The sequence below is a fragment of the Hyla sarda genome, chromosome 3 (genome assembly GCF_029499605.1).
Source record: "Hyla sarda isolate aHylSar1 chromosome 3, aHylSar1.hap1, whole genome shotgun sequence".
Lineage (NCBI taxonomy): Eukaryota > Metazoa > Chordata > Amphibia > Anura > Hylidae > Hyla > Hyla sarda.
The window spans coordinates 179,230,850-179,255,822 of NC_079191.1; the positions used below are offsets into that span (position 1 = coordinate 179,230,850).

Genomic DNA, 24,973 nt, shown 5'->3' on the forward strand with positions numbered 1-24,973 from the left:
GACAGCAAGGGAGACTACTTTGGATGCTTGGGTAAGATCAGTTGTCTCAAAAGATAATTGCATAGAGTTTACTTGCCTCCACCAGCAAGTCTGTTCATCAATCTAGGGAAACCTCATCTTCTGAATCTGGTGCATCAATTCATCGAGAAAGGGTTTCTGGAGAAAGTTCCTTAGGTCTTTGGCGTCTTTGGCGTCTGGTGATAGATCTGTCGTTTATCAACAAGTTCATCAAAAGGAAGCATTTTCGAATGGAAACAATCCATTCGGTCACAGCGTTTCTGCAAGAGGGAGAGGTCGCTGTGACATTGGATTTGAAGGATGCATACCTGCACGTGCCGGTCAGAAGATCGCATCTCAGGTTTTTGAGAGTCACCATCCCCCAAGGGAAAAAGATCCTTCATTTACAATTCACCTGTCTCCCCTTCGATTTGTCCTTGGCTCAGAGTATTTATGAAGGTGTTGGTGGTTCTTGCAGCTCACCTACATCTTCAAGGGGTGTTTCTGGTGCCTTACTTAGACTGGTACATCAAAGCAGCCTCATCACCACTACACCTGCAGCTGATGATCAACTTGGAGATTCACGGTTTCATTATGAACACCCAGAAGTCAATGTTGGAGCCCTCGATGACCTGCAAATTTCTGGGATTCGTGCTAGATTCCAAACGAATGAGGATATTCCTGACGGAAGAGAGAGCAGTTAAGCTAATGTCATCTGTGCAGGATCTTCTGACCTCTCCAAATCTAACCACTAGATCAGGCATGAGAGAGCTGGGCTTCATGACATCATCCCTAGAAGCAATGCCTTGGTCCAGGGCCCACTCGAGATGTCTACAGCTGGAAATGATTTCTCAGTGGAACGGTCTTTGGTCTTCTCTGGACTCTCCTCTTGTTCTCTGGGTAGCCACCAGAAGGGACCTTTTGGGGTGGCTGAACAAGGACAACGTCACCTGGGGGAGGTGTCTGTCCAATGCTCCCCAGTTGTGCTAACCACGGATGCCTCCCGTTTGGGCTGGGGAGCTCACCTAGGGGACCGGTGGGTCCAGGTGAAATGGTCAGTTTCGGAGAGTTAGAGTTCCTCCAATTTGAGAGAGATGAGAGCGGTCCATCGTGCCCTTCGTCACTTTTCATGCCTGGTCAGAGGGTCCTAGTACAGTCGGACAACCTTGTCACAGTATTTTATGTCAACAAGCAAGGGGGAACTTGGTCTCCATTGTTGATGAAGGAATGCCGTGCCATGATGATCTGGGCAGAGCACAATCTGGCAGAGATCTGGGCAGTGCATATCAAGGGAGAGAAGAATGTGAGAGCAGACTGGCTGAGCAGACATAAGATAGACCAGTCAGAGTTGAGTCTCTACCCGGAAGGCTTTCAGTGGATTACCTGCAAGATGGGCATAACGGACATAGATGTGATGGCAACCAAAAGACAACAGGAAAGTGCCTGTCTTCTGCTCTCTAAACAGACAGGACAGTCCGGAATTATTAGACAGGCTTTCAATCAGTTGGAAAAACAGACTGATTTATGTGTTCCCTCCTCTCCAGCTAGTGTCTCAAGTGTTGAGGAAGATCATGTTGAATCAAGCTTCTGCCATAGTGATTCTGCCCTTCTGGCCCAGGAGGACTTAGTTTCAATGCGTGAAATCTCAAAATTCCCTGCAGAATTACCGGTTGACGGCTTGGAAACTATTGGGTCTTGCTTAAGATCTAGAGGTTTTGCTAATAAGGTGGTGGACATCTTGGCTTCTTCTCGCAGACCTGCTACCATCAAGGTCTACAATAAAGTAGCTAAGAAATTTGGCTCTTGGTGTAGTCAACATTAGATTGTGGCTCCTGACTTAAAGGATGTTTTGAAATTCCTGCAAAAAGGTTTTGGGTAAGGGTCTAAAATGGAATACCCTTAACGTAAATTTCTCGGCTATCAACTGTCTCTTCGAAGGAAGGTTTTCCCATTGCGAGTTAGTACGCCAATTCTTCAGAGCCATTAAGAATTTGCGCTCTCCAGTCAAAGTTCCAGTTGCATCATGGGATTTGTTGTTGGTGTTGGAAGCACTTACTCTGGCTCCGTTTGAACCTTTGGAGCAGGGCTCCTTGAAATTTCTATCCTGGAAAGCTATCTTTCAGGTAGCAGTCTTCACTGCTAAACGAGTAGGAGAAATTCAGACTTTATCTTGTAAGGAGCTCTATATAAGGATTACCCAGAACTGTCTAATCATGAGGACGAATCCGTCCTTTTTGCCTAAAGTTCCTTCTGTCAGGGACCGATCAGAGGACAGGGAGAGTGAGACCTAAACTGACCACTCTCCCTGCCTACTTGCCCATCCACCCTAACCGGTGGATCGACAACTGGGTGCCGGTCCCTCCCTGAGCTAAAGTGCAGGGGCCTAATAAAAACACATACTAATTAATAGTCAGTCACAAACCAGAAACACAACAGGAACATAGAACTCAATAGTATAAGTTCAGAGGACACAGATCAGTGAGCAGTACAGGAGACACTATGGATTAGCAGTCATGAACAGAGGACTCAGTGGTCATAAACAGAGGACACTATAGATCCGTGGTCGTGAACAGAGGACATTATAGATCAGTAGTCATGTATAGAACTCCAAAGATCTGAAATCAAGAACAAAACACCAAAACAAGATCAAAACACCAGACAGGAAAACAGATAAGTCAACAGACTTTAGGAACAGACAGGAATATAACTTAATATCCCAGAACATCCAGTAGACACAAAGTCCCCATGGACCAGAAACAGGGATCTATAGCTAATCAGAAATATTCGCATTCCCTATGCAAACCTCCAGTAGACACGCAGTCCCCATGGACAGGTAATAGGGATGCCTAGATACACAGGATATATTTATAGAACACTGTTCACACTGAACACAAGACAGGAATAATCGCAATCCATTCAGAACACCTTCAGTAGACAAGGAGTGCCATGGAGCAGTAACAGGGGTGCCTAGATACACAGGATATATTAATAGAACACTGTCCACACTGAACACAAGACAGGTACAATCGTAATCCCTTCAGAACACTTCCAGTAGACAAGGAGTCCCATGGTCGGTTACAGGAATGCCTAGATACACAGGATATATTTATAGAATACTGTTCACACTGAACACACAAACTGGACACTCCACTATAGGAGTAGCCATTAATAATAAATCCAAATAGACTACTGGCCAGCAGCACACTCTACCGTGTGGTCAGGATGATGGCCCAGTAGGAAAACATGCAGAACTTCACATAAACAGATACAAGAGAAAACACAGTGTGAACAGACACATAGCAGAAAGGATAAACAAATCCTAAAACCAACTAATTAAAACACAGCTTAAATTCCACTAAGAGCATGCCACCTAACATGGCTAAAACCAGAAAATACAAAGTGCATGCTAAGACAGAGATCATAGATGAAAAGCTCAAACAAAGAGTGTTTCACCAAGCCTCCATTAGAAGCATAGCAAACATGTTAGCAGCTAGACATCAGGAAGTCCATCAGTAAATAAAGTTAATCACCAGCCGCATATCCAGCATGCTAGCAAGTCAGGATGAAATGAAGTCAATCACCAGCCCAGAGGCTAGACTGGGCTGACATTAAATAGACACACCCTAGGAGCAATTGGCTAACAGAGGCTGAGGCTGAAAAAGCCAGAGACATTAACTATTCCCTGGCTAGGGAAAATAAAACTGTTCACACACAAGCAAACCAATAGCTATGTTAGAACATAAGCCAAAACAGACATGACCCCTTCATTACAGAATATCGATCAAGAATTTTTCTTGCCTAGCCTATATGAGAATCCTCAAGGAGAGGAGCAAGGAAGACTTAATCTTCTGGATGTAAAAAGGGCTGTTCTTGGCTATATAGACAAAGTAAAGGTCTTTAGATTAGATTCAGATTCCTTGTTTGTCCAGTTTTAAGGCCCTAATAGGGCAAACAAACCTCCAAGGCATCTCTAGCAAGATGGATCAAGAATCTCATTGTGTCAGCCTATTTTTCTCAGAATCTCTCCCCGCCTAATGGTGTAACAGCTCATTCCACAAGATCGGTGGCTACGTCTTGGGCTACTCTAGCGCAAGTGTCCTGGGATCAGATCTGTCGAGCAGCCCCGTGGTCAACTCCAAATACTTTCATCAATCATTACAAAGTGGATATGTTCAACAATGCAGAGGTGTCCTTTAGCAGGAGATGCTGGAAGTTGCTGCTGCAGGAATCCATCCCTGTTAAACATTGCTTTTTCATCCCATATGTTGCCTGTGCTGCCGTAGGACGATATGGAAAGTTCAGATTTACTTATCGAAATCTCTTCTTTCCATGAGTCCGTAGGCAGCACAGGCACCCTCTCTTAGTACAAGATTATTGCTGCATTCAAACACAGAGTGCTTAGTTATTGGGGGGGATATTTATCCTCTGGGGCGTGTTCTTCCATACATTAATTGGATGATTGAATTAGTTTTACTAATTGGTTGTTTTTGTTTCTTCTGCCTGGTAGTAGGAATAAATACGTTAACCCATATGTTGCCTGTGCTGCCTACGGACTCATGGAAAGAAGAGATTTCGGTAAGTAAATCTGAACTATACCTCTCCCATTCTATGGTCTTACTAAGCTGAAATATACTAAATGGCTAAAAACATGTTATACTATTTAGTCTTAACCCTACTCAGAGAAATAAAGTTTTTGGCTAAGAAACTATACAACAAACCTTGATCATCAAATGCATGCGTCAGTTCATGTCCCATCACAACCCCAATACCCCCGAAATTTAGAGCCCTGAAGAAGAAACAGGAAAAGAAAAGTATGAGTGAGAGCAGACATGCTTTAGAGAGAGGAAAGGATTATTACAAAGAAAAGTTTTTCAATGAATTACTATGATGAATGCAGGATCCACAAATAATCCCTGCAGAAGTGCAACAAGATTTCTGTCATATATAAATGGCCGACTTCAAAATGGCCGCCATGGTCACCACCCATAAAAGTTTCCCCCCTTACATATAATAATGTGCCACAAACAGGAAGTTAATATCACCAACCATTCCCATTTTATTAAGGTGTATCCATATAAATGGCCCACCCTGTGTATATATATATATATATATATATATATATACATATATATATATATATATATATATATACACACACACAGGGTGGGCCATTTATATGGATACACCTTAATAAAATGGGAATGGTTGGTGATATTAACTTCCTGTTTTTGGCACATTATTATATGTGAGGGGGGAAACTTTTCAAGATGGGTGGTGACCATGGTGGCCATTTTGAAGTCGGCCATTTTGAATCCAACTTTTGTTTTTTCAATAGGAAGAGGGTCATGTGACACATCAAACTTATTGGGAATTTCACAAGAAAAACAATGATGTGCTTGGTTTTAATGTATCTTTATTCTTTCATGAGTTATTTACAAGTTTCTGACCACTTATAAAATGTGTTCAATGTGCTGCCCATTGTGTTGGATTGTCAATGCAACCCTCTTCTCCCACTCTTCACACACTGATAGCAACACTGCAGGAGAAATGCTAGCACAGGCTTTCAGTATCCGTAGTTTCAGGTGCTGCACATCTCGTATCTTCACAGCATAGACAATTGCCTTCAGATGACCCAAAGATAAAAGTCTAAGGGGGTCAGATCGGGTGACCTTGGGGGCCATTCAACTGGCCCACGACGACCAATCCACTTTCCAGGAAACTGTTCATCTAGGAATGCTCGGACCTGACACCCATAATGTGGTGGTGCACCATCTTGCTTTAAAAACTCAGGGAACGTGCCAACTTCAGTGCATAAAGAGGGAAACACATCATCATGTAGCAATTTCGCATATCCAGTGGCCTTGAGGTTTCCATTGATGAAGAATGGCCCCACTATATTTGTACCCATATACCACACCATACCATCAATTTTTGAGTTCCAACAGTCTTGGAGGGATCTATCCAATGTGGGTTAGTGTCAGACCAATAGCAGTGGTTTTGTTTGTTAACTTCACCATTCACATAAAAGTTTGCCTCATCACTGAACAAAATCTTCTGCATAAACTGAGGGTTCTTTTCCAATTTTTGTTTTGCCCATTCTGCAGCACCTGAAACTACGGATACTGGAAACCTGTGCTAGCATTTCTCCTGCGGTGTTGCTATCAGTGTGTGAAGAGTGGGAGAAGAGGGTTGCATTGACAATTCAACACAATGGGCAGCACATTGAACACATTTTATAAGTGGTCAGAAACTTGTAAATAACTCATGAAAGAATAAAGTTACGTTAAAACCAAGCTAATCATTGTTTTTCTTGTGAAATTCCCAATACGTTTGATGTGTCACATGACCCTCTTCCTATTGAAAAAACAAAAGTTGGATTCAAAATGGCCGACTTCAAAATGGCCGCCATGGTCACCGCCTATCTTGAAAACGTTTCCCCCCTCACATATACTAATATGCCACAAACAGGAAGTTAATATCACCAACCAATCCCATTTTATTAAGGTGTATCCATATAAATGGCCCACCCTGTATAAATATTTATATATATATATATCTAACACATGTAAAAAATAAGGCTTTTTAGTATGTTCTGTATGTAATGTATGGTTTATTAAAAGTCTGCATGTTACACATGGGAAAACGGCAAAGTATAAAGGATTTGATGCTTTCCTGTTTTTGGATTCAATACTGGTATAAAATATGTATACAGAAAGCAACTGGGCTGAAGTCATGCTTTGTTAAACATGACCTTAAAGTAGTTGTTTACCCCAGGTTAGGTGCAATATGATGTATCAATTTCTTAGTATATCTTTGTTTTGGCCACTGCTTTTCTTTTTGGTACACAGCCGTAGAGCTCTCTTTACTAGGGAAAGCCTGGGAGTTTGCTGCATACTGTTTTAATATCAAGCTCAATGTATAAACAGTATGCAGTAGGCTCCTGAGCTCCCTCTAGTGAGGACAAAAGTTTATAATTTACAACTTTTGCTGGTTGGTGATTTAGAGGTAGGTGATTTTAACAAATCACAGGAAAAATAATTGGCCACGTCTTTTCATTTTTCCACAATATCTTAAAATAACTTTCCTATATGAAATATTCCTTGCAAAAATATGTCTAACTTCCCAATAGATGGGATTACTTTGTATACAATTTACATCTACGTCAAAGTCTACATTAAGAAACCATTTAGTATAAGTTGAATGCATTATGGCATATGTGCGCCACTGTAATACCAGCATGTAGCATGTGCTGGCAGTCATCACCACTTGACTGTGATTGCTATTTCACCTCCATGCCAGCTGGCCTGCTTAGTCTACCCCATAGGCCGTTTCAATGCACTGGCTGCAATTTAAAAGACGAGTGCACATTACTAATGTGTCCTCCACGTATCTCGGCCTGGCATTACCAATTTAAGGCTGTTCAACCCGCTCACCTGTGCATGAGCAATATTGTGGCTTTGCCATAGCGAAGGTTTGTGATCTGCTATCCTGTATCTGACCTACAGTATGCCTGTTTACCTGATATTGCTTCCAACTGACTCTTGTGTACCCCACTGACCCTCCAGTGCATGATCTCGACTGTCGAAACTGTCGAACATGTGCCTGTATTAAGCCAGCTATTCATCCTGCTGCTACCAGAACATATTCAGCTCTAGCTATTTAACCTTTGCTGGGCTGCTGAATCTCCTGTTGCTGACCAGCACCATCTACCATCTGCTTTATACTACTGACTGTGATGTATTTTCAGCTATTATCACCAGTCGGCTGACCAAATGCACCAGCCTCAACTCTACTTGTGCCCCTGGTGTCTGGTCTGCTTGGCCAACCATACTTATTCCAGGACAACTCTTGGAGCAGCGATCTGGTATTCTCTAGCAGCAAAAATCCAGCTTTCACATCCTGGACTAGGATAAAGGGTGGAAACCTAGAGGATAATTAGACTCCAATCCTGAGTTTGGCCCCAAATCAAACTGGTAACACATCAGTTCCACACCCTTGAGGCATTACAGCCACACAGAAAACTGTACAAACCCAATGAATCCCCTACTATATCTTGGGGGAAATGGATGGATTGTCTCCTCTGCCCCACAGCAGCTTCATGCACTGCCTCTATTATATGTATGTATTTGTTTCTTTTCACATATTTTAACTGCTTGCAAGCAAACATTTGTGTAACATTTTTCTATTCTGGCTAGGATAAATGTAAAAGCTGAGCACACATACTTTGGGTGTGTGGGAGCATAAAACGGAGCCTGGAGGATTCCTGCTGGGAAGACAATTTCATTCTTGTTTGGCAAATAATAAGCGTTGACTGTCTGGGGTGTCATACTCCATCTGTAGAGAAAATGAGACATATGGAAAATTCTCCTTAGCTCTTCATGTACCTCATAATAAAAATTATGGCTTAATACAGGTCACTGATCTATTAGGCTACTGCTAATGCATTTAACTTCCAGCATGGAGTCTATATTTCTTCCTTAAGTTTTAGAATAAACTAAAGCAATCTGTTAATAATGGCAGATTTTCATAAATATGTTTTACATTTACAAACAGGAAGAAAATGACATGAGCTTGGATACAAAATTATTTCTCCAACACAAATAACAATTGATAAGTGTGGCAATAATGCTCTCCTAATACCAGCAAAGCAATAGCTGCCTACAGATAAAAAGATATATGACTTGTTAAAGATATCGTATATGCCTGGCTTTAGTTAAACCCATGTTCATCGTCTATACTACATATTGCCATTGACCACTGCAGTCTATGCTGTTATTTCTTGTTATTATACAATAGAACTATTCATATTGCTGCTGCAAAGCACAATAATGTTTACTTACTGAAACAACTTTGTAGGGGACACAGGGACCCATACACATAATTAGCAGCTAGCGGTCAAACATTATTGGACACGCTTGTGAATATTATCTATCTTGATGTTTACTTACTGTTCTCTGTTTGGAGGTTTTCTCAGTTGTTCAGCCATTAGTTTAGCTGAAAAATTGTAGAAATTTAACATATTCTGAAAGAAGGAATCATCGGACACTTCAAACTAAAGAAAGGACAAAAATGTAAAGACTTCATTTTAATAAAAGAGAGTCAGATACAAGTTCACCAAAACATTTGCATGACAAGGAAATAGTTCAAAAACACTGATGAATGTACAGGTCAAAAAATTATGATGAAGGATCAAAGAAACCAAAAACATAGATTTATATATTTCCCATTATAAAGATATAAAAAAACATTGGTTTGCTGCTTTTAAGAATGTTTCTGTAATAAGAAATAATCAAAAGTTAAATGAACACTTAAAGTAAATGCACAAAAAAAATATTTTTGCACTTTTTTGCTGAATCTCATTGTTTGATTTGATCCTATTTGTTCCGGGAGATAAGTCATGCCCCTTTTTGTATCTTACTGTAAGACAAATGTCTGCAGCAGAAGCTTCCCCCTCTGCCCTGTCTGCAGTAGAGCAGGTTTGTTTCTAAATAAGTTGTGTGTAATGCCCCTAAGTGTAAGTGTGCAATGCACTTACTTTATGTAAATGTTGGGGTTTTCTTGATTTGGGTGCTGATCAAGTGTGCCTGGCTGTTAGCATTGTTTCTTCTCCCAATGATGCCCCAACTGTGGCTACATCCTGCAGCTCAACTGAATGGGACTTCATTATTCACTTCAGTGCCACAAGATGAGGAAGCATAATTGTTATCGGAAGCATGTGCAGTATGACCACTCCTAGTTAGCACCACATATGCTCCATTTGTGGCCTCTTCTTGGCTTCCAGCAGCTGTACTGAATGGGACATTATTACTGAAGTTAGTGCTGGCAAGTTGTAGAAGTATATATAGTGAAGTCGATCATATTTTGGATATGTGACTAAAAACAATGCCAGAACTTTTACAATGTGTGGCTATGCAGCTGTGCCCATCATGCCTGGACTGCCTTTGATGGAAATTGTTGTTCTTCAATAGGTGCAGAGCTACAGGCTCAGCACTATTTCCCCAACCTGTGAGTCTTCAGCTACTGCAAAACTGCAGTACCCATAATGGCCTTGGCCATGCCATTCATTATGACCCCCAATGTATATTTATTATCTAATTGTCTCTCACCCCATCGTACACTTCGTCCAGTTCCTTTGTGTCCAGGATAAAATCAGGAAATCCTATCATGTCATATATAGCATCTGCCTGTAAAGAAAAAATAAATCCCTGTGGTTATATACATAATAATCTTCACAGAGGCTCCCGGCGCCATTCCCTTACCTCACATGTTTTACACTAGGGACATAACTATCCAGGGTAGTTAAAGAAAATCTTTCATCCTACACTGCTTTAATTTGTAGAGAATATATAAAGAAGCTCTGTGAATGATGTTTTAATGGATACATCTTGTTCTATCAGAAGTGCCAAAGGAAATTTAAGTATAGTTTAGCAACCAGTTGTTTATTTATTTATAAATAAACATCATATATCTTAAAGCCTACCCATCAGATCCAACAAAAAATACTTTTTTTTAACCCCTTAAGGACCAGGGGTTTTTCCGTTTTTGTACTTTCATTTTTTCCTCCTTACCTTTAAAAAATCATAACTCTTTCAATTTTGCACCTAAAAATCCATATGATGGCTTATTTTTTGCGCCACCAATTCTACTTTGTAATGACATCAGTCATTTTACCCAAAAATCTACGGCGAAACTGAAAAAAATTATAATTGTGAGACATAATAGAAAAAAAACGCCATTTTGTAACTTTTGGGGGCTTCTGTTTTTACGCCGTTCATTTTACGGTAAAAATGACACTTTATCTTAATTCTGTAGGTCAATACAATTAAAATGATACCCTACTTATATAGGTTGGATTTTGTCGTACTTCTGAAAATAATCATAACTACATGCAGGAAAATTTATAAGATTAAAATTGTCATCTTCTGACCCCTATAACTTATTTTTCCGCGTATGGGGCGGTATGAGGGCTAATTTTTTGCACCATGATCTGAAGTTTTTAGCGGTACCATTTTTGTATTGATCGGACTTATTGATCGCTTTTTATTCATTTTTTCATTATATAAAAAGTGACCAAAAATACACTATTTTGGACTTTGGAATTTTTTGGCGCGCACGCCATTGATCGTGCAGTTTAATTCATTATATATTTTTATAATTTGGACATTTCTGCACGCGGCAATACCACATATGTTTATTTTTATTTACACTGGGTTTTTTTTAAATGGGAAAAGGGGGGTGATTCAAACTTTTATTAGAGGAGGGGTTAAATGATCTTTATTCACTTTTTTTCACTTTTTTTTTTTTTAAATGTTATAGCTTCCATAGTGAGCTATAACACTGCACAAACTGATCTTTTACATTGATCACTGGTTTCTGATAGGAAAACAGTGATCAATGATTCTGCCTGGATCTCAGGCACTGAGCAGTCATTCGGCAATCGGACAGCATGGAGGCAGGTAGGGATCCTCCGGCTGTCTTGTAAGCTGTTCGGAATGCAGCGGCGATCCCGAAAAGCTCCCTGAGCTAACCGGCATGGTTTTACTTTCACTTTAGACGTGGTGTTCAACTTTGAACGCCGCGCCTAAAGGGTTAATAGCGTGGGGCACCGCGATCAGTGGCCCCGTGTCATAGAAAGGGAAAGGACTCAGGATGTACCGGTACTTCCTTGGTCCTTAAGAGGTTAAATATATCACTCAGTACCTAATCCTGACCATGTACATCAAATTTTTATGTGCCTAGCACCTTTATTTTTTTATTACACTTTTAATTTAGCTCACTAGTCTGAATTCCTCTCCAAGGGAGGGGGCGTGGCCTCACTGTGCAGGTCTCCACCCCCTCCCTCAGTATGCTGTCTGCTCACATCTCCCCTAGCATTAGCAAAACTACAATTTCCAGCTTGTCCTCACTAATAGTAGCGGGACACAAGCTGACATAGGGAGGATTTTTCCTCCAGCTGTGAGCCCTGCGCTCACAGCTGTCAATCAAGGAAGTGTGTCCATGACATAGGTGATGATGCATGGACACAGCAGGACTAGTATGTGTCCAAGCAGGCAGGGGGGCAGTTTCTAAATTTCTAATGATGCAATTGCAAAACCTATTGGTTTTGCATGCTTTACAATACATCAGAAGTTTTTGCATCTGACAGTGCCCATTTAACCCCATAAATCGGCACTGTCAGATACAAAAATGTTTATATGTAGTTACTGATGAAAATTAAAGACCTTTAAATGGATAGGGGATAATATTTCTAGTGGCGGAGTATCCCTTTAACGGGTTAAAGGGGTATTCCAGGAAAAAACTTCTTTTTATATATCAACTGGCTCCAGAAAGTTAAACAGATTTGTAAATTACTTCTATTAAAATATCTTAATCCTTTTAGTACTTATGAGCTTCTGAAGTTAAGGTTATTCTTTTCTGTCTAAGTGCTCTCTGATGACACGAGTCTCGGGAAACGCCCAGTTTAGAAGAGGTTTGCTATGGGGATTTGCTTCTAAACTGGTCATTTCCCGAGACACGTGTCATCAGAGAACACTTAGACAGAAAAGAACAACCTTAACTTCAGAAGCTCAAAAGTACTGAAAGGATTAAGATTTTTTAATAGAAGTAATTTACAAATCTGTTTAACTTTCTGGAACCAGTTGATATATATATATATTTTTCCTGGATAACCCCTTTAAGGACACAGACCATTTAGGCCTTAAGGATACAGTCATTTTTGTTTTTTCCTCTTTGCCTTCTTAACTCTTTTTTTTTTTCAACTATAAATTTTTATTGAAACATTTGTCATTACAAAATAAGGACAAAAACACGATGGTCAAACAGGGTCCAGAGGGCCCAAGAACAAATAGAAAGAGCCATAACTCTTTTATATTTCCATCCACAGACCTATACGAGGGCTTGTTTTTTGGTTGACCAATTTTATATTTTGTGTGGGAAAATTGAAAAGAGAACCACAATTTTGCACATTTTGGAAGGCATCGAGTTCACACTGTACACTTCACTGTAAAAATTACATGTTTTCTTTATTCTGTGGGTCAATATGAATAAACTAGTACCCATGTTTAGATACTTTACTATTACTTTAAATTAAATAAGTATGTTTAAAACTTTAACTTTCAAATTTTTCCGTATACGGGGCTGATTGAGCACAAATTTTTTGCGCTGTGACTTGTAGTTTTATTTGGTACCACATTTGCTCATATGTGACTTTTTAATCACTTTTTATTGAATTGTTTGGAATATGATGCAACAAAAAAAGCAGCAATTTTGGACACTTTTTTTTAACGTTTACTCTGTTTACCATACAGGATTATTAACATTATGTTTTGATAGTTCGGACATTGACGCACACGCTATTAAATTTATTTTTTTATTCATTTTTGGGTAAAATGGAAAAAAGGGCCATTAAAATTTTTATTTGGGGATGGTGTTTTTTACATCTTTTTAAACTTTTTTTTTACATTTTTTATGTTTGCACAGGGGACTACTTATAGCAATCCTTATATAGGCATAGGACGTAAATGTATGTCCTGGTGTGCTGGTACCAGAAAGTTAAACAGATTTGTAAATTACTTCTATTAAAAAATCTTAATCCTTTCAGTACTTATGAGCTGATGAAGTTGAGTTGTTCTTTTCTGTCTAAGTGCTCTCTGATGACACGTGTCTTGGGAACCGCCCAGTTTAGAAGCAAATCCCCATTCTACTCTGTGCAGTTCCCGAGACAAGCAGAGATGTAAGCAGAGCACGCTGTTGCCAGACAGAAAACAACAACTTAACTTCAGCAGCTGATAATTATTAAAAGGATTAAGATTTTTTAATAGAAGTAATTTACAAATCTGATTAACTTTCTGGAGCCAGTTGATATTAAAAAAAAAAGTTTTTTCCTGGAACACCCCTTTAACCCCTTAAGGACCAAGGGCGTACAGGTACGCCCTTGGACCTGCTCTCCTGATATAACGCGGGGTTACAAAGTAACCCCGCGTCATATCACGGCGGGCCCGGCATCATAGTGAAGCCAGGACCCGCCTCTAATAGCGCGCAGTGCCGATCGCGGCACCGCGCGCTATTAACCCTTTAGCCGCGCGCTCAGAGCTGAGCCGCGCGGCTAAAAGTGAAACCGAAAGTGGCCGGCTAGCTCAGTCGGGCTATTCGGGATAGCCGCGGCTAATCGCGTCATCCTGAACAGCTGACAGGACAGCGGGAGGGCCCCTACCTGCCTCCTCGCTGTCCGATCGCCGAATGACTGCTCAGTGCCTGAGATCCAGGCATGAGCAATCATGCGGCAGAATCGTTGATCACTGGTTTCTTATGAGAAACCAGTGATCAGCATAGAAGATCAGTGTGTGCAGTGTTATAGGTCCCTATGGGACCTATAACACTGCAAAAAAAAAGTGAAAAAAAAAAAGTGAATAAAGATCATTTAACTCCTCCCCTATTAAAAGTTTGAATCACCCCCCTTTTCCAATAAAAAAAAAACACAGTGTAAATAAAAAGAAAAATGAACATATATGGTATCACCGCGTGCGGAAATGTCCGAATTATAAAAATATATCATTAATTAAACCGCTCGGTCAATGGCGTGCGCGCAAAAAATTCCAAAGTCCAAAATAGTGCATTTTTGGTCACTTTTTATATCATTTAAAAATGAATAAAAAGCGATCAATAAGTCCTATCAATGCAAAAATTGTACTGTTAAAAACTTCAGATCACGGCGCAAAAAATGAGCCCTCATACCGCCCCATACACGGAAAAATAAAAAAGTTATAGGGGTCAGAAGATGACAATTTTAAACGTATTAATTTTCCTGCATGTAGTTATGATTTTTTCCAGAAGTCCGAAAAAATCAAATCTATATAAGTAGGGTATCATTTTAATCGTATGGACCTACAGAATAAAGATAAGGTGTCATTTTTACCGAAAAATGTACTACGTAGAAACGGAAGCCCCCAAAAGTTACAAAACTGCGTTTTTTTTTCAATTTTGTCGCACAATGATTTTTTTTTCCATTTCACCGTAGATTTTTGGGCAAAATGACTGACGTCATTACAAATTAGAATTGGTGGCGCAAAAAATAAGCCATGATATGGATTTTTAGGTGCAAAATTGAGAGAGTTATGATTTTTTAAAGGCAAGGAGCAAAAAACGGAAATGCAAAAATGCAAAAAACCCCGGTCCTTAAGGGGTTAATGCACTAGGACAGGGGTTAATACTCCTGAATGAACTTCTCCACCCAATAGTTTATTTATTTATATTTTGGCAAATATATGCATGCGTTCACATGCATTAGTACAGATGTCCTTCTTAAAAAAATAAAAAAATAAATAAAAGTATGGTTATACTGTAGTTTCACCTTAGTTGGCTCTTTGGAGTATTTAAAATTTTTTTGTTTATCCTTAAATTACTAACAACTTCTACATAAAATGGCTCTTTGATGCTCAATACACATAGAAAGGTTGTTTTTATTAAACACCTTCTCCTTTGCTGCTCTCCTTGTCTTTTCATCCATCCATGTTAGATTTTCTAACGTAAATTCGAAAGCTGATCGTATCTCAGAGATCATCTGTTCTGCCTGCAAAAAAGGTAAAATTCAAAATTTCAACTTTCAATTTTGTTTTTTAACTTTGGCAATTGTTATAACGTTGACCTTCCAGGTCAATTATATCTTACTCACAATTGTTTTACTGTTCTTATCAAATGTGGATTTAACAAACAGAGAACCCAGGGCAAAACCAAGAGTATCATCTGTATTAGAAAGACAGGTCTGCCAGCGAGGAGTGCAAGACTGTAATAGATAACAAAAAAAGAGCAACTGATAAGATTAGGGTAAAGCTGACTAAATAGTAACAATAAACAATTACAACTCTTACTCTAGAATGTATTTCTATGTTCATTATGAAAAATATATATCTTCTCCTTTCATTGCATAGCTAAGCCTACACTGCCTATACTGTGTAACTCCTGTAAGTGAACAAATGTTATATCTTAATAGCCACAGAGTTTTCATGTTTGAAGTCACAGCCACAATGCCAACACCTTCTTTGATGCCCACATGAAAACACTTCCCACCTTTTGCCAATTTAGTTCCCTTGAATTCAACTGTCATAGGATGTGCATACAATAGAAAAAAGGGCTGTTGGTCTGTCCTTGGCTCCCTACATTGACAGCCAACGATCCATGTAAGATGTATATGGTATGATTAAAGGGGTACCCCGCCCATTGACATCTTATCACCTATATGAATATATGAAAATCAGGGGGGAGGGGGCATGGTATATAAAATCAAGGGGGCACTGGGCTCAGTATATAATATTCAGGAGAGTAGGGGACAAGGTATATATTAATAATATATATAATTTATTTCAGGTGGAATGGTGTGTATTATAATGCTTTTCAGAGGGACACGTTGTGTATTATAATTCATTTCAGGGGGAAAGGTGTATATTATAATCAATATCAATGGGCACAGTGTTTATTATAATTTATTTCAGGAGGGATAGTACATAATATAATTCATTTCAAGGTGGCAGTTTATATTATAATTAATTTTAGGCATTGCGGTGTGTATTATAATTATTTTCAGGCAGCAAGTACATTTATTATTGTGCGAGCCTGGCAATGGCGGTAATAATAGCAGACAGGATGAGGAACACATGGTGTTTTCACAATAGAATGAAAGGAGGAAGTACTGGGAACACTAAGATGATGTCAGGGTAGCCCAGCATACCTTGCAGCTATCCGGAAGATCATATGACCCCAGGTTATCCAAGCATTGCTTTGCACTATGTGCCACACAGCTTCCAGACCAATGAGGACACAGTATAGGGGCGGGTTTAAGAGGCTAATAATGCCATATGCACTGCATTGTGGCAGCCATTTTGGAGAGAAATAGCTGAGAGAAAGAGAGTAAGAACTACTAATCCCATAAAGCCTTCATAAATCCAATAGAATTTCAAAGCAAGCTCCAGACCTCCTGTATGCCTGTAGGGGTAGAGGACACAGCATTTCTTGCATGTCCTCTGCCTTTAAGCAGCCAGGTGCCTGGTGGTATAAGTAGCAGCAGCAAGTAAAAGTTGTCATTGTTTTTCAAGGGTTGTGTGGTTTCCAAAAATAACAAGGTCATTGTGGACAAGTTGGCTTGTTCAAGGTCTTTTGAGGAGGTGGAAGAAGAGTCTATTACTTTATTGTTTTCCTTTAAAGGAGTAGTGTCATGGATATAAACTTATCCCCTATCCATAAGATAGGGGATAAGTTTTAGGTCGCGGGGAGTCCGAGCGATGGGGCCCCCTACAATCTCCAGTATGGAGCCCCAGCTTTCCCCTGGAGCGGCGCATCACGACCCCGCCGCCACGTCCCTTCCATATATCTCTATGGGAGATCCATTCGGCTATTTTCGGTTCTCCCATAGAAAGTGGGGGTTGTGACCAGGGAAGAGCCGAGCTCCACACAGGAGATCGCGGGGGGCCCCAGCACTCATACCCCTAACAAACCTGTGGATAGGGGATAAGCTTTTATCCGTGAGACTACTCCTTTTATGCTGCCATGACACGAATACTTGCCAGGGGGTGTTAATAGGTTTAAAAACAATAATGATAAAATGCTATGTCCTCCACCACCGAACCTACCAGAACAGAAGATAAAAATAAGTATTTACTGTCCAAGGATGGATCCACCCAGATTGGAACCAGAAGAAAATAGCACACTGATGGGGACCTGCTGGACTGGTGCTTGCTCTGGACTGGGGCTGCTCTGACTGGCTGGTCAGCACTGAGTTTTTATTTTACATTATAGTACTGCTGTTGCTCTGACCAGGCTCCAGTGCAGTCCTCCCTGTCTGCCTGAGCGAATGCACAACAAGGGGTGGGTTGGCTCCAAGAAGCAGAAACTTTATTGGGAAGAAGCACACAAGTGAAGCTGCTTTCTGAATGGTAGAAGCGCTGCTGTGCAGTGATAACGTGATCTGTCCACCTTCCACTTTAGGCCTAAGAACTAGTGCGACGGAGGCCAAAGAACCACAAGTCAGCATATATGAGAAGGATGCACCTCACACACAAATAACATTATATAAAATAATACCTTTATTTCATACACATAGAATAGATCAACTACATAAAAAAATTTAACACAATAAAAGCACAATGTAACAACACTGGTCCTGTGATAAGGACCAGTGTTACCACACCCCATGCAAAACAATATTAGCTTAACCCAGTGCATAGTCAAAGTATATAATTACAAGACATATGGACATGCATACTAAAAAGAAAGCACAGTAATTAAAGAATACAATGTGATAACATCCCCATAATACAGTGTCAGGATACGTTCATATGTACCATACATGTTACAGGTTTCCAGCTGCAGATTTTATAATGTGGATTTTCTGCTGCAGATTTCCTGCTATTAAGTCAATGAGAAAATCTGCAGCATTAAATCTGCAGCATATATAGTATGTGTTAACCCTTAAACTGTCCAAATGGTCAAAATTCTGTCTATGTCTGGAAAGAACTACATAACTTCATTAAAAGGGTACTCCACTGAAAAAAAATTTTTTTAACCTGTCTAGGACACTTAAGGACCTGTACGCCCGTGGGAATTCCGGTCCCGCCGCTCGCCGGGTCTCCCGAGACCCTTCCCCATGTCGGATCTGCGGCGATTCCGGGTCATACGACTCAGATGCCCCCTATTCCCCTGAAGGGATTGGAGTGAGGTGGCAGGGGTGCCACCCCTCCTATCCCTGCTATTGGTCAGTCAGAAGTGACCGACCAATAGCAGATTGGGGGGCGGGGGGGTTAAAGTTCGGTTCCCCCGCTCTGCCTACCCACCGTAGTCCGGGCAGAGCGGGGGAACTGCGCTGGGACTGGCGCCGGAGGTCACTTACAGGCGGCGGGCGGCAATCCTCTCCTTAGTGCTGCGATCCTTCTGACTACAGAAGCCGGTGAGTTGTTGCCTAGCAACAGCTAGAGGGCTACAGTTTGGAGACCACTATACAGTGGTCTCTAAACTGTAGCCTTCCGGATGTTGCAAGCCTACAACTCCCAGCATGCCCAGACAGGTGTTTGCTGTTTGGGCATGCTGGGATTTGTAGTTTTGCAATATTTGGAGGGCTACCGTCTGTAGATCACTGTGCAGTGGTCTCTAAACTTCGGCCCTCTAGATCTTGCAAAACTACAACTCCCAGCATGCCCACACAGCAGTTTGCTGTCTGGGCATGCTGGGATTTGTAGTTTTGCAATATCTGGAGGGCCACAGTTTGGAGATCACTGTGTGGTGATTTCTAAACAGTGGCCCTCTAAATCTTGCAAAACTACAACTCCCAGCATGCACGGACAGCAAAAGGCTGTTATGCCATGCTGGGTTGTAGTTGTTGCGTGCCTCCAGCTGTTGCATAACTACATCTCCCAGCATGACCTTCAGCGAGCAGTACATGCTGGGAGTTGTAGTTTTGCAACAGCTGGAGGCACACTGGTTGTAAAATGCTGAATTAGGTAACAGAAACTAACTCAAGGTTTTCCAACCAGTGTGCCTCCAGCTGTTGCATAAGTACAACTCCCAGCATGCACTGTCTGTCTCCAGCAACAGCTGAAAGTCTGCCCCCCCCCCATGTGAATGTACAGGGTACAATAACACGGGAGGGGGTTTACAGTGAGTTTCCTGCTTCAAGTTTCAGCTGTGGGAAATTTTCCTAGCGGGAAACCGTTAACCCCCGCCCTTGTGAATGCATCCTAAAAACACTACACTACACTAACACAAAATAAAGGGTAAAACACTACATATACACACACGTACACTGCCCCCCCCTTTCCCCCAACAAAAATGTTTCCAAAACAAAGCCTCCAGCTGTTGCAAAACAACAACTCCCAGCATTTCCACTGACTGTCCAGGCATGCTGGGAGTTTAGCAACAGCTGGAGACACCCTGTTTGGAAATCACTGACGTAGAATATTTTTGGTAGCGGAGGCAATTGTAACGCTTGTATCCGAGTCCACCCCTATGCAAATCCCTAAGATAGGCCTCAAATGCGCATGGCGCTCTCTCACTTCGAAGCCCTGTCATGTTTCAAGGAAACAGTTTAGGGCCACATATGGGATATTTCTGTACTCGGGAGTAATTGCGTTACAAATTTTTTTTCTCCTTTTACCCCTTATGAAAAGAAAAAGTTGCAGTCTACATCAGCCTGTTAGTGTAAAAAAAAAAAAAAAATTACAGTAACATACTGGTGTTGCCAAAAGACTGGCGCCCAACAAGACTCAGGAGTGAGAGCGCACTATGTACATTTGAGGCCTAAATTGGTGATTTGCACGGGGTTGGATGATTTTACAGCGGTTCTGACATAAATGCAAAAAAATAAATACCCACAAGTCACCCAAAAAACATTCTTGGAATCAGAATGATTAGGAAAAGCATCCCAGAGTTATTAATGCTTAAAGTGACAGTGGTAAGATGTGCATAAAAATGCTCTGGTCCTTAAGGTCATAATGGGCTGGACTGGTGCCAGGAAGTTAAACAGATTTGTAAATTACTTCTATTTAGAAGTCTTAAACATTCCAGTACTTATCAGCTGCTGTATGCTCCACAGGAATTTATTTTCTAACTGACCACAGTGCTCTCTGCTGACACCTCTGTCCATTTTAGGAACTGTCCAGAGCAGTATAGGTTTGCTGTTATGATTCGGCAGGCTGGATGTGGATCCCCTGTGTCAGCGAGGGATTGGCGTCGACCGTGTCGGTGGACCGGTTCTAGGGTTGCTACTGGTTTTCACCAGAGCCTGCCGCAAAGCGGGATGGTCTTGCTGCGGCGGTAGCAACCAGGTCGTATCCACCAGCAACGGCTCAACCTCGCTGACTGCTGAGAAGGCGCGGGACAGAAGGACTAGGCAGAGGCAAGGTCAGACGTAGCAGAAGGTCGGGGCAGGCTGCAAGGTTCGTAGTCAATAGGGATAGCAGGAGATCTGGAACACAGGCTTTAGACAACACTAAACGCTTTCACAGGCATAAGGCAACAAGATCTGGCAAGGGAGTGCAGGGGAAGTGAGGTAATATGGACAGGGAGCAGGTGGAAGCTAATTAGGCTGATTGGGCCAGGCACCAATCACTGGTGCACTGGCCCTTTAAATCTTAGAGAGCTGGCGTGCGTGCGCCCTAAGGAGCGGAGCTGCGCGCGCCAGGATGTGACAGCCGGGGACCGGGACAGGTGAGTGACTTGGGATGCGATTCGCGAGCGGGCGCGTCCCGCTATGCGAATCGCATCCCCGCCGGCAATGTCAGTGCAGCGCTCCCGGTCAGCGGGTCTGACCGGGGCGCTGCAGAGAGAGGGACGCCGCGAGCGCTCCGGGGAGGAGCAGGGACCCAGAGCGCTCGGCGTAACAGTACCCCCCCTTGGGTCTCCCCCTCTTTTTGTCGGGATGTTTCTTCATCCGGGATGGGGCCTGTATGAGGGATTTTTGAGTCTCTTTCCAGATGGTGGAGAAGTCCCGGGAAACCTCATAAACAGCGGGCAAACCAGAAGGCGTGGGAGTGGGGAGGGGGGAAGAGGGTGAAGCTGGGCACGGGGCAAAGTGTTACCAGAACGGGGGCTATGAGGAGGAGACACAGCATAGTCCAGATAGGCCTTGGGGAGACCAAGTAAAGGAGGAGACACTGAGGTTTGACTGACGGGACTAGGAGCAGACGTGAGGCATTTTTTATGGCAAGAAGCCCCCCAGCTCTTGATCTCCCCGGTGGTCCAATCAAGGGTAGGAGAGTGGTGTTGGAGCCATGGCAGACCAAGGAGGACTTCAGAGGTGCAGTTGGGCAAAACAAAAAGTTCAATTTTTTCGTGATGCCGTCCAATACTCATGAGCAGGGGTTCTGTGCGGTAACGCACGGTGCAGTCCAATTTAACTCCGTTGACCGAGGAAATGTAGAGTGGCTTGACGAGACGGGTCACCGGGATGCAGAACTTATTCACCAAAGAGGCAAGAATAACATTTCCAGAAGAACCAGAGTCCAAGAAGGCCGCGGCTGAGAAGGAGGAGTTGGCAGAAGGAGAAATCCGCACGGGCACAGTGAGACGTGGAGAAGCAGACTTCATACCAAGAGACGCCACACCCACGTGAGCTGGGTGCGTGTGTGCGTTTCCCAGACGTGGAGGGCGAATAGGGCAATCCACCAAGAAGTGTTCGGTACTAGCGCAGTACAGACATAAATTGTTATCCCTACGGCGAGTCCTCTCTTCATGGGTCAGGCGAGACCGATCCACTTGCATAGCCTCCTCGGCGGAAGGCACAGGCGTAGATTGCAAAGGATACTGTGAGAGAGGTACCCAGAGATCAAGGTCTTTTTCCTGGCGGAGCTCCTGGTGTCTCTCAGAAAAACGCATGTCAATGCGGGTGGCCAAATGGATAAGTTCTTGCAATTTGGCAGGAATCTCTTGTGCGGCCAGCACATCCTTGATGGTACTGGATAGGCCTTTTTTAAAGGTCGCGCAGAGAGCCTCGTTATTCCAAGATAATTCGGAAGTGAGAGTACGAAATTGGATGGCGTACTCGCCTACTGAAGAATTACCCTGGACCAGGTTCAGTAGGGCAGTCTCGGCAGAAGAAGCTCGGGCTGGTTCCTCGAAGACACTACGGACTTCAGCGAAGAAGGACTGGACAGTGGCTGTGGCAGGATCATTGCGGTCCCAGAGCGGTGTGGCCCAAGACAAAGCCTTTCCAGATAGAAGACTCACTACGAACGCCACCTTAGACCATTCTGTAGGAAATTGGTCCGACAACATCTCCATATGTAGGGAACATTGAGACAAGAAGCCATGGCAGAGTCAGGAGTCCCCATCAAATTTGTCCGGAAGGGACAAGCGGAGGCTATGAGCGGCCACTCGCTGCAGAGGAGGTGCAGGAGCTGGCGGAGGAGATGGTTGCTGCTGTAGCAGTGGCAGAAGTTGCTGTAACGTGGCGGTCAACTGCGACAGCTGCTGTCCTTGTTGGGCAATTTGCTGCGATTGCTGGGCGACCACCGTGGGTAGGTCAGCGAGACTTGGCAGCGGCACCTCAGCGGGATCCATGGCCGGATCTACTGTTACGATTCGGCAGGCTGGATGTGGATCCTCTGTGTCAGCGAGGGATTGGCGTGGACTGTGTCGGTGGACCGGTTCTAGGGTTGCTACTGGTTTTCACCAGAGCCCGCCGCAAAGCGGGATGGTCTTGCTGCGGCGGTAGCAACCAGGTTGTATCCACCGGCAACGGCTCAACCTCAGTGACTGCTGAGAAGGCGTGGGACAGAAGGACTAGGCAGAGGCAAGGTCAGACGTAGCAGAAGGTCGGGGCAAGTGGCAAGGTTCGTAGTCAATAGGGATAGCAGGAGATCTGGAACACAGGCTTTGGACAACACTAAACGCTTTCACAGGCACAAGGCAACAAGATCCGGCAAGGGAGTGCAGGGGAAGTGAGGTAATATGGACAGGGAGCAGGTGGAAGCTAATTAGGCTGATTGGGCCAGGCACCAATCACTGGTGCACTGGCCCTTTAAATCTTAGAGAGTTGGCGCGCGCGCCCTAAGGATCGGATCCGCGCGCGCCAGGACGTGACAGCCGGGGACCGGGACAGGTGAGTGACTTGGGATGCGATTCGCGAGCGGGCGCGTCCCGCTATGCGAATCGCGTCCCCGCCGGCAATGTCAGTGCAGCGCTTCCGGTCAGCGGGTCTGACCGGGGCGCTGCAGAGAGAGGGACGCCGCGAGCGCTCCGGGGAGGAGCAGGGACCCGGAGCGCTCGGCGTAACATTTGCTATGGGGATTTGCTTGTACTCTGGGCAATTCCTAAAATGGACAGAGGTGTCAGCAGAGAGCAATGTGGTATGACAGAAAGAAAATTCTAAAGAAAAGAACTTCCTGTGGAGCATACAGCAGCTGATGAGTACTGGAAGGATTAAGATTTTTAAATAGAAGTAATTTACAAATCTGTTTAACTTTCTGGCACCAGTTGATTTAAAAAAAAGAATTGTTTTGCAGTGAAGTACCCCATTTAAGGGCATAAAGTAGCTGAAAAGTACTGGAAGGTTTGAGATAATTTTTTTCCACTTAAATAAACTTACAATAATAAGTGTTATGACAATGGGTGATTTGGATGCCCATGGACCCCTAGCATCCCGAGCAACTGCCCAAACCTCCCACATTATAATCTGCCACTGCTTACATTGCAACAAACTATTTATAAAAGTAAGGAAAACTGATTTTCAGAATTACCTTTTTTGCACCATAGAGTGACTCAAGTAGTTTGTCCTGGGCTTTCTCGAAACGAGAATCAAGACTGGGGGACATCTTTTGAACCAGGTTCCATATCAAGTAATTGTTTAATATGCTGTAAGAGATAAAGGAGTTATGAAAATAAAATAAAAAAGAAATAGGAACTCATGAATCATTGATTAATAAAATAAGGTAATAAAATGTATCATTGCCCATTGTGCAGAGCACCTTTGAGCTAGACTTAACAGAGAATGGAACACTTGTGGAGACATAACAAACCTCAAAATGATCGGGCATTTTAAAATCTAACATTGCTTTTCTTGACAACGGTCATCAGTGGACTGTCGGGAGGTCCTACATTCACCTGGAAACATTGTTCTAAAGTGTATTAAAAGCTGATTGGAGCTAAGTTGTAATTTTCTGCTCAACAGGTGCCTCGGAGAGCCACTGTACTAAACTTACACTGCAATCCATTTCTGGCAGTCAGACCCCACCAATCAGGTAGTGATGGCATTTCTTAGTTATATCACTTTATGAGATGGGAAAACCCCTTAAATATTATTTAAATTGACTGATTAACCTCAATTTCTGAACCACTGTTCTCTGTTAATTTGCTGTATGGACAATATAATAAATGCAAGTCTGTATAAAATAACAAGGGTGCAATCACACCACGTTTTGGCTATACAGCAGCCAGATCCTGTGGGAAAATTTAAAAACAAGTCGTTATTCATGCCGGACCTGTGCCATACCCCATT

General features: G+C 42.6%; 1 protein-coding gene across 4 annotated transcripts in view; it reads right to left on the bottom strand.

The window, feature by feature from the left end:
• The window catches only part of ECE2 (endothelin converting enzyme 2), a 125,097-nt gene that overhangs the window by 17,974 nt on the left and 82,150 nt on the right, over positions 1 to 24,973 (bottom strand). For all 4 annotated transcript variants that reach the window (XM_056565657.1, XM_056565656.1, XM_056565658.1 and 1 more), the window contains 7 exons: positions 24,216 to 24,330; positions 15,668 to 15,778; positions 15,467 to 15,565; positions 10,104 to 10,181; positions 8,946 to 9,049; positions 8,221 to 8,331; positions 4,716 to 4,783 (listed from right to left, as the gene is read on the bottom strand). In XM_056565657.1, the coding sequence (XP_056421632.1) occupies positions 4,716 to 4,783; positions 8,221 to 8,331; positions 8,946 to 9,049; positions 10,104 to 10,181; positions 15,467 to 15,565; positions 15,668 to 15,778; positions 24,216 to 24,330 (686 nt within the window). The remainder of the gene's footprint in view (positions 1 to 4,715; positions 4,784 to 8,220; positions 8,332 to 8,945; positions 9,050 to 10,103; positions 10,182 to 15,466; positions 15,566 to 15,667; positions 15,779 to 24,215; positions 24,331 to 24,973) is intronic.